A 10,940-nucleotide genomic window follows, 5' to 3' on the forward strand; every position below is an offset into this window, starting at 1 on the left:
GGTTTGAATGGATCATGGTGCTGGGGGGGATCGTCATCGTATCTTACTGTAGCAACACTGAAAGCGCCAACTCTCAATGGTCGTGTGACTCGTGTCATGAGTAAATAAGCCAATGAGCTGAGCGCATTCTCAGACACCAGGTTCAGACTAGCAAGGATCACAGGTAGGCACTTTAGACCGCAGCACCAGGCAGTCGGTCTCAGTCACACGCAGCTGTCAGCAACGAGGAGTCGGAGGACAGCAGAATTACCACAGTGTCTCATATAAAACCACTGCGTGGTTGGCAGGTCTGTGTATATGAGATGTAATGAATCTACCTGGGAGCGAAGTCATCAATGGTTAGGCCCGCTTTCAGACCCGTGCGGCAGTACTCCAGGCCATTGGCGATGGTGTATGCCACTTCCAGGATAGCATCTGCCCCGGCCTCTTGAAGGTGGTAGCCACTGATGGAGATGGAGTTGAACTTGGGCATGTGCTGTTAAAGGGATTGGTCAGCAAAACAGTCATTCTAGGTCATTCTGCATAATGAGTGCAGTACTTTGATGCCAATACTTTTGTACGTTTACTCACATACATTTTTAATACTGGGCTTTTACTTGTAGGGTAGGGCAGGGTGTTTGTTGTGGTGGTATTGCTACTTTTACTTAAGTGAAAGCTCTGAGTTAAGCATGTGGAGATTAATCGATACGAATCAATGACTCAATATAAACGTGCGCGATGCAAGTGCACCGGTTCATTCAGTGTGCATTGGATACAATTTTACGGCTGAAATCACAACGCATCGTTCGCTGCGTGTCTGCATCGGTAAGATCCACGGTTGCTTTAGTTTTTCGGTTGTATTTCATACTATCCTATGTTTCCGAGGGGCCATCAGCCAAAAAAAAAAAAAGAAAAGACTTTGACGCGACTCGACAAGCATCTTCCACAGCGCAGTGAACTACAGTAAAACAACAAATTGATTTGAATTTAAATGTAATGTTTTTAGTACATGTTTTGGGAAATTAACGTGGGCTTTAATATAATCCTTTGCACTGTGTTGAATCGCACTGTATCACATGCTTAAAGGACAACTTTTTTTTTTTACAACAAGGGTTCATATTTTAGATTGTAATTAGAGAAAAGAAAAAAGTAGTCTTAAAATGTTTTCATTTACTGCTTTCTATCGTTTTAGCAGTTTTAACGACTTTGATTTCAGTGGTTGGGGGCAAGCATGCAAGTGGCTAAATATGGCTTTTGATACACAATAAGCCCATTCCCAAGATGCACCACAATCGTTCATGGGCAGATGTGACTTATGGGGGGCTACTGTAAATAGTAATAAATAAATCACCGGCTTATTGTGTCTAAAGAGACATGTTTAGCAACTTGCATGCATGCCCCCAACCACTGAAATCAAAGTAATTAAAATCGCTAAAACTATAAAGAAGTAAATGAAAACATTTTAACACTGATCTTTTCTTTTCTCTAATTACAATCTAAAATATGAACCCTTGTTGTTAAAAACCAAAGTTGTCCTTTAACCCATTTAGAACGGGTACACATTATTGTGTATCATTATTTTATGCTTTAAATATTGAAAAATCACAGATATACAAGCTCACAGCGCGGCACCGAGTGCCGCGCTGCGAGCTTCTAGATCTGCTATTTTTTTTAAATTGTGAAAATTAGAATTTTGACCTGATTCTATAAGTGTCTTTTGAATCCTTCTAAGACTTTTTGAAAAACCTATGTTTCTATGTCAACAATCTGGCTAGCCATCGTCAAAGAAAAGGTCCTTTTCACTTAAATGGAGCTCAGTTAGTCTGTTCTTGAGAGACTACTATGTCAGCGCAGCGGTTCTCAAACCTTTTCATGTGAACGACCCCCAAAATGATATTTATTTGGCCACGGACCCGCATCTCAAAATATTTAGTTCCAGGGACCAACCAGAAGCAAAATTTGAGTTACAAACGTTCGCTTTGAAAATACATATATTCAAAGATTTGCACACATTTTCACGACTTTTTCAAAAAATAGCAGATCTACAAGCTCGCAGTGCGGCACCGAGTGCCGAGCTTGTATATCTGCTATTTTTCACTGGTTAAAGCATTCAATAATTCTAGGCCTAAATGGGTTTAAAACCAAAGTTGTCCTTTAATCCGAGTACTTCTTCCACCACTGACAGAACAGAACAGAACAGAGAGAATACCTTGGAGGTATACGCGAAGATGTCGGAGATGGCCTGCATGGACGGCTCCGGGGGGAAGATGTAAGTGTTGCGGACCATGAACTCCTTCAGGATGTCGTTCTGGATGGTGCCGGTCAGCTTGGCCTTGTCCACCCCCTGCTCCTCCCCCGTCACGATGAACATGGCCAGCACGGGGATGACGGCGCCGTTCATGGTCATGGACACCGACATGCGCTCCAGCGGGATGTCGTCGAACAGCATCTTCATGTCCTCCACCGTGTCGATGGCGACGCCCGCCATGCCCACGTCTCCGTGGACGCGGGGGTTGTCCGAGTCGTAGCCGCGGTGCGTGGGAAGGTCGAAGGCCACCGAGAGGCCCTGCTGTCCGGCTGAACGGAGGGGAGGCGGGAAATAATTAGCTGTTGCGACAGTTAAATCCAACTAGTCGATTTTAATCGATTATAAAAAAATATTCAAACAATTATTATAGGTGTTAAGAACGTTTCGTTGTCAAGCTCAACGTTGGGCATTTGGACCTATACATGGAGAAATGGAGCGCACCTGTTTGACCTAAACATGGAGATTTGGAGAACACTATATATGGAGATAGTCCAGTCCATCATGTCATATGGGACTACCGTCAATAGACAGTAGCCATTGTTAGGCCGGAGTCAATGTCAACCAGGCATGGACGGCATACGTGTCAGACTGATAAATCAGATAAACTTATATAAACAGGCTTCCCATCCAGATCGGTGGCAGACTCCAGCAACTCCCGGAAGAAGCACTAAGCTAAGCATAGCACTAATCGAAGTCCAGCACTCTCGACTGACCGTAGTAGAGAAATATACCCAAAGGGTTAGATCGGGCTAGTATTGAAAGAGTCCCATCGACATCCGTCAGAGGTTCTGCCGGTTAGAAATGAGCCTGCGTCAGAGCCAAGGCCGAGCTCTACTTCAATAGGTGAAGGGTTTTTTATGCAAAAAGAAATTCTAAATACTAAATAGCAGTTCTACAAGCTCACAATATCACGCAACAAATTCATTGCTAGTAGTGCAGCGGCTAACCAAAACAATCGTTCAGTTTGTGATACAAGCATGAAATTTGGTACATGAAATTATAGCCTTTGGCATGAAATTATAGCCAAAGGCATTCCCTAAAGATTTGGATATGGAGCCATCATGAATTTTCAACATGGTGCCCATGGCAGCAGTTTTTTCGAAATGGCCGCCAGCAACGACTGTTTTCTTATGAGTAATGGATATAATATGATATTTTAGACATATTTACCATATATAGTACTTGGTAAATGTCTTTTGGATAATTGAAAAGTAGTCATTGAATATTCAAGATGGCTGCCATTTTTCAAGATGGCAGCCGTCACTGGTATGACTGTCTGATATGGGTGATCTCGGTGTCAAATCAGACATTGTTTATGATGCAGAATTAAAATTTAGAACTTTGGAATTGGCCAGAAGCTTCATTCTATCTCATTGTATACTGTATATACATTATAGTATCACTGTTTCTTTCCAGATGGCAGCCATATATAATTGCAATAAAAAAGAGATATTATCTATTTAATTAGAATTAAAATGTTAACCAATAAACTTAACAATCTCTATATCAGCAACAACTGAACCATTGGATGGAATGGAAATGTAATAGAGTGGATGTTGAAGCACAGCCAGAGCACAATGTCGACACCACTGCTGTGAAACTCAGCATGGGGTTCAGTGCCAGCTAAATACACCCTTTAATAATGCCATAGTTTCTGTTGTGCTGGTTGTGGTGTAGTTTAGTTTCCTTAATGCTATCTAATGTTAGCCCCACATCTACGTAGTTTACATTAGATGTAGTTACATAGCCGCACCTGAATGGATGTGCCAGCGCGGGAGAGTCGAGCCAAGGGTAACGGGCTTTGTATGACTTTCATATAGTTACCCAGATGGTGTACAGATCGCACAGGAATTAATGGTAGTGGATAAACAACCGGGCTAGGTGTAGGTGTAGACATTTTCTTATCCCTGTAGTAAAATGTGGTAAAAGGACAGGCCCTCGGCCTACTGCAAACATAGTTTATAGTTGGATGAGAAAATGTCTAAGAAATTCCAAATTGTGAATTTTGGTCAAGGACCATCAACCTTTTGCACAGCCAAGACTGACCGGAAGCTCTTTATTATATGCCAAGAACACACAGCAGAGGCATTGAGATGTTCTTAGCAGTACAAGCGAGCAGAAAAGGGGAGTGGATAAACTTTACTTGCAGAGCATTTAATCCAGTTTAATGAACTTGGCCAGCTTCCTTCAACATTTCCAGATGGTATTGAAGCAGCCATGGGAGAACATGGCTCTAGTCTATACCATCATACATGCAGGCTGAAGTATGATGAAACCATGTTGAAAAGAACAAAAAGGCGGGCATGCAGTGAAAGTCCTGATCAACAGTCAGAATGCGAACTCAGAAGGTCCCAGCCAAGTCGGACTCCTGAAATGAGACAGGACATCTGTTTATTCTGCAGAAAGCCTGCTGGCAATGAATGCCTTCATGAGGCTGCAATATTTCAACTGGACAATTGGGTGCATGCTGCTGCATTCCTACTTCAAGACACAGAATTACTTGGGCGACTTGGTGCTGGGGACATGGTGGCTATTGAAGCTAAGTATCACTCCAGATGTCTGGTAGGTCTCTATAATCGTGCCAGAAAGGCTAACTTAAAAGGTCTTGAAGATAATAGCCAGGACATGCAGCATCAACCTCTGGTGTTGTGTTTGCTGAGTTGGTGCTTTAGGCTACATAGAAGAGACCAGACAACATGATGGGTCAGCACCTGTATTCAAAGTAGCAGAACTTTCCCAGCTCTACAAGTCATGAATGGAACAGCTAGGAGTAGAGAGTTCCCCGATATGCGAGCTTACACCAAGGGAAGAGATGTCCTGATGGCCTTTGAAGACAACATCGGCACTGCTCTTGCCAAAGCCTGTGAGCAGGATAACAACAAAGATGCTATACACGTTGCACATGCGGCACAGATTGTCCACCGTTACATATTTGGTGAGGCCAAACCATTTAATGGTTTTCCCGAACAATGCCAAAAGGACTCTGTGCCAAAGCTGTTGCTTACCCTCGTGAACATGGTCCTAGGGGGACCCAGCATCAAAGGCCAGATGGAAGAAGCAACATCTCCTGCAGCACTTACGATTACTCAGTTGCTAAAATTCAACAGTGTTAATACCAGCGGGCAGCAGACACAGCAGCTTTTGTCAGACACAGTAGCCTACTGCACAGGAGACACTAGTTCCATTATACATACAGTAGGACAAATGCTGCAGAGCATAAAGAGCTTCCAGTCAGTCTTGGCTGTGCAAGAAGTTGATGGTCCTTGACCATCAAAATTCACAAGTTGGAATTTCTTAGACATTTTCTCATCCAACAAAAAACGATGTTTGCAGTAGGCCACCTTTTACTAAAGGTAAACACATTATATATGGTATACAACTAGGTTCGGATAAGAACATTGCCGTACACCTAGCCCGATCGTTCATCCAGTACCATTTAATTCCTGTGCGATCTGTTCACCATCCGGGTAACTAAATGAAAGTCATACAAAGCCCTGTTACCCTTGGCTTGGCTCTCCCGCGTTGGCACATCCGGTCCATTCAGGTGCGGCTATCTAACTACATCTAATGTAAACTACGTAGTTGTGGGGCTAACATTAGCTAGCATTTAGGAAACTAAACTACACTTCCACTAAACTGTCACCACAACCAGCACATTAACAGAAACTATGGCATTATTAAGCGGTGTATTTAGCTCGTACTGAAACCCATGCTGAGTTTCACAGCAGTGGTGTCGCCAGTGTGCCCTGACTGTGCTTCAACATCCACTCTATTACATTTGCATTCATCGAATGGTTTCGTTCTGGCTTATATATGGATTTAAGTGTATCGGATCAAAATGGAATTCCAAAAAAATACATATAGCTCTTATTTTCTTACAATTATAATTTTGGCCATATGGCTGCCATCTTGAAATAAACAGTGATAATATACTCTATATACAGTATACAGTGAGATAGAAGGAAGTTTCTGGCCAATTCCAAAGTTCAATTTTTTTATTCTGCATCATCAAAAATGACATAAAAATTTACATCACCCTTATAAGACAGTAATACAAGTGATGACTGCCATCTTGAAAAATGGTGGCCATCTTTAATATTCAATGACTACTTTTCAATTATCCAAAAAACATTTATCAAAGTACTAAGTATGGTAAATAATGTTTAAAATATCTATTATATCCATTACTCATAAGAAAACAGTCTTTGCTGGCAGCCATTTTGAAAAACGGCTGCCATGGGTGCCATGTTGAAAATTCATGATGGCTCCATATCCAAATCTTTTGGGAATGCCTTTGGCTATAACTGTACCAAATGTCATGCTTGTATCACAAAGTGAACGATTCCTTTATATTTCGGAGCTAAGCCGCTGGACTATAGGAAGATATTTGATAATAACCCTAGAGAGAATGATGGAAATAGGATTCAGAGGTGGGAGTACCGAGACAACATTATTACAAGAGCGTGCACATGTGAGCATATGGATGCGCACGCACGGCACGGCACGGCACGCACGCACGCACGCACGCACGCACGCACGCACGCACGCACGCACACACACACACACACACACACGGCATAATTAAAGCTGTATTTCATAATATTCATATAACTTTTCTTCCAAAGAATTAATAAAAAGAAATGAAAAAGGTTATCAAAGACACACAGGCTGCTCAGTGCTCACGTATTAGGAAGGTATTATGAGTCACCAGAAAAAATAATGGGTGTTTTTAATGAATCTATCATGATTAAAATGGATTTTGAAGTTACAATGGGTGTGTATGGGACTCTCCTTCTGGAGGAGGACCGACGGCATTTACATCAAATATCTAAATATTGAATCAAGCCAATTAAAATGTCTATGTAGAACTTGATATATCGGCCATTATTTGACTATTTGAGTTAGTTAATTTATTTCAATCAAGATTTAACATAACAGTTGAACATGCAGAATAACGGCAACAAGATAACAGGCGTCAACCTGGCGTCCCTATTTTGGCATGACATTATAGGCAAAATATTACAAAAATAGCAGATCTATTAAGATCTGTATTTGCAGATCGTTTTTCAAATTCATTAGTATTGATTTTTCTTTTCTCTTTTTTTTTTTTACTACAAAATATCGGTTAAAACATCTGTAATCGATGCTCCAGGCCTCTCAACAATCGTGATCGGCATCCAGCAGCTACCTTTGATGTTGTCTTTGTAGAACTTGTTGCTCTCCTCCACTGTGCTGAAGCCTGCATACTGCCTGATGGTCCACGGTCTGAATGTGTACATGGTCGGGTAGGGCCCCCTGGTGTAGGGAAACACGCCCGGCAGCTCATCAGCACTGGCTGCCGAGTCCGATTTGGTGTACACCGGTTTGATGTCGATGCCTTCCGGCGTACGCCACACCAGATCCTCCGGGTTCTTCCCTTTGAGCTGCTTCTTGGCCAGGCCGGCCCACTCTGCGTGCAGCTCCTGCCGGTCCCGATGAGGCGTGGCGGTGTGGAACTGACGGGGGTGTGCGGATGATGCCGCGGCGAGGCGGCGGGCAGCCAGGGCAGCGCATGCCCTCTGTGCGTGAAGCATGATCGCCTCTGTCTCTCTCAGACGCACATGGAACACACGACTGGGGAAGAAAAACCAGAAGAGAGAGAGAGAAAGGATCTCAGGGCTGTCATGATTACAAACTTAGGTTGCTGATAGAGATGTGCCGATTGATCGGTGAGTGATCGGCGATTGGCCGATACTGCCTATATCGGCTTTATCAGTATCGGCTTTGCCGATCTACAAGCTAGATAAGCTATTTTCACAATATTTGTGAATCTGTGGGACTGAATGTAACCTCATCTTCATCTTCAACTCCTAGTTGAATCTCCTAATGTTTATACTTAATATAAAATTTCAATGTTTTGTAAGATGAATCATTAAATATATAAATGCTGCAATAAATAGAAGAATTTATGGATTTGACGCTGTGATCAGGAATATCGGTATCGGCAGATACTGATTCCAGTTGATCGGTGATTGGTATCAGTCCCCAAAAATCCCTAGTTGACGATTAATTGTCACACAAATAATTGCGATTAACGATTTAAATGTGTTTTTGGCATTGAACATTCAATGGAAAAGAGTACAAATCAAATGTATTTTCTGTTTGGTATTTAGACTTCATAATCAAAAATTGCACAGGGTAGATAATATGACAAATAACTATAAATGTTATACTTGTAAGCAAAAAAGAAATTAAAATAGCTGGTCTACAAGATCTTGTTGATGTGCTATTTCTGCTATTTTTTGGAAAGTGTATTAACCTTTTTCAACATGGAAACGATTATGACGATTATGCAAAGTAATAATGGCAATCATCTCAAATAACTGCAATTAGGCGATTATGAAATCATTGTGACAGGCCTAGGGAGAAGACAGAAAAAGACGCTGGCATACCATACAGTGAGAGGGATACCGTAATCAAGATAAGACAACAATACTTTTGCAGGATGAGTTATGAGCATGTTTAGAGCAGGTGATATTTGTGCCCGACAGGCAGGATTGGGTAGTATTTTGGAAAGAAATTGTTAGACCAGTGATTCTATTTGGCCAGCAGACCCCCATCTGAAAGCATTTTGTGCCAAGGACCCCCAGAAGAGAAGATTTGTGAATAATGTCTAAATCATTCCATGATTATTATTTTTTTCCTTAAAAAAAGAAAATGCTAATCTACGAATTGTCAAAGTATAAAATATGGTTAAAGACAGTGGTAAAGTGATTATGATGCATGCTGTATCAAGTACATTTGCTGGGGACAACACTTTGAGAACCACTTTGTTAGACAGTTATGTTGGGAAGGAAGCTTGATGATGATGATTACTACTACTACTACTACTACTACTACTACTACTACTAGGCTACTACTACTACATCTATACAATAAGATTTTCAACACTGGAAATCTCTGTTGGAACTGTTATCCCGCGACCCGATTCCGGATAAGCAGTTGAAGATGGATGAATCCCTGGCAGGTCACCTGACTCACCTCCACCCCCAGTATGTAAAAATGTCCATCAACAATAATATAAATCATTCATCAATTATGTTACAGTTTAGAGGAGGTCATATATTATATGTGGCTGACAGGTGGCACTGTCCTACAGGGTACTGCATGTGCAGCTACAACATTAATGTTTATGTAATAATTTAGGGCTCTGAACGAAGTCAGCAATCATAACATAAGCCTTACTGGATAATGGTGATAATAATAATAACGACTCGCAGATGTATGTAATGAATAAGAGAATGGAAGACAGTTTGACTTCCTGGCTTTGAGAAAACACAATGTAGGCCTACTGAACTGCTAGCCAACAGCTGTACAGCAGCCTCGTACTAGCAAGTAATTACAGCGCTTTTTTCATGAAGGACCCAAACAGAATGTCAACAAAGCTATACACAGTATTTGACACTCCTTCGTGCTGTACAGTATGCATGTTTTGTTATGATTAAGGAACATTTCTGACCTTGTTGCTTATGTTCTGTTTGCTTGTGATGAAAGCAGGCGTGAGCGGCTTCGTCCAATGAGGTTTCATAACATTGACAGTCAGCCAATCGCGAGCCGATGTCATGGGTTGACCGTTGACCGATAGCACCGGATGGGATTCATTTCAACGGCAAAGATTCTTCTGCATTGAAGAGATTCTCCGCTCTGCTCCTGTGGCTCTACACTCAGTTGGCCAGGAGGGGGCGCTGATGTGACGTGTTTATTATCCAGAAAACATGTTTCAGACCTCAGTCAGTACTAATATGGTATCATTTTCATTACCATGCATGTATTTATATAGATGAATATTTCCTTTTTCCCCCCACAAAACACTACAGAAAACTGTCGCACCCTTTATGTATATTTGATATATTTTTAGACATTTTTATTCTTACTTTCACTCTTAATCTTTATTTAGAAAGTACCAGTAATTCATGGGAAGCTTGCACAAAATAACAACCGAGCATTGTGATGACTATATATATCAACTGCTCAGAGAAATGTTTTAGTTTTAGTCTCTATACAGTTATCGTACGATTCTAAATCTAGTCTAAACTAGACTAAAATTAATTTTGCCGGGCCATGATAGCGTAGTAATGCCTGATTTATACTCGGCAATTAAAGTGCCGAAAACAACCGATCTACAAGCTAACAACGGGGACCCCAAATTATTTTGGGGGGTCCCAAGATGATTAACTTAATGTGCAATATTGTTTTCTCACTCAACAGTAAACAAACCAACATAAAGTTTAAGTGTATATATAGGGTATATGCACATTTCTAAAGTGACAGTTTAAGGACTTTTTAATAACTCTAAAATGACAAATTAAACATTGCCCAAAATGTCAAATATTAGAGGCAGAAATTGTGTAAATAGCAGATCTACATGCTCACAACACCTTGCAACACGTTGTGAGCATGTAGATCTGCTATTTTCACAAAATGTAATGCCTCAACTCTTAGTGCTCGTCAGGTTAGTGCTCGTCCCCAGTTAAAGTATGATTATTTTGGGGGTCAAGGCCTGAAAAGATTGAGAACCCCTGAGCTAGTAGATCGCCTATTTTCAGAGTGCGACACTAACACAGAACCAAGCATAAAATGTCTTGTCTTAGTGTATCTTCTGCACTAGTCCCTC

At 41.3% G+C, this 10,940-nt stretch overlaps 1 protein-coding gene across 1 annotated transcript in view; it reads right to left on the bottom strand.

Moving 5' to 3' along the window:
- mmut (methylmalonyl CoA mutase) overlaps positions 1-9,852 on the bottom strand; it is a 74,443-nt gene extending 64,591 nt beyond the window's left edge. Inside the window, exons 1-4 of the mRNA XM_080744358.1 lie at positions 9,786-9,852; positions 7,476-7,900; positions 2,189-2,556; positions 318-475 (exon numbers count right to left, since the gene is read on the bottom strand). Of these exons, the coding sequence (XP_080600484.1) occupies positions 318-475; positions 2,189-2,556; positions 7,476-7,860 (911 nt within the window). The 5' untranslated portion in view covers positions 7,861-7,900; positions 9,786-9,852. The remainder of the gene's footprint in view (positions 1-317; positions 476-2,188; positions 2,557-7,475; positions 7,901-9,785) is intronic.
- Positions 9,853-10,940: the final 1,088 nt, after the last annotated feature.

Source organism: Nannobrachium achirus (genome assembly GCF_963921795.1).
Source record: "Nannobrachium achirus genome assembly, chromosome: 16".
NCBI lineage: Eukaryota > Metazoa > Chordata > Actinopteri > Myctophiformes > Myctophidae > Nannobrachium > Nannobrachium achirus.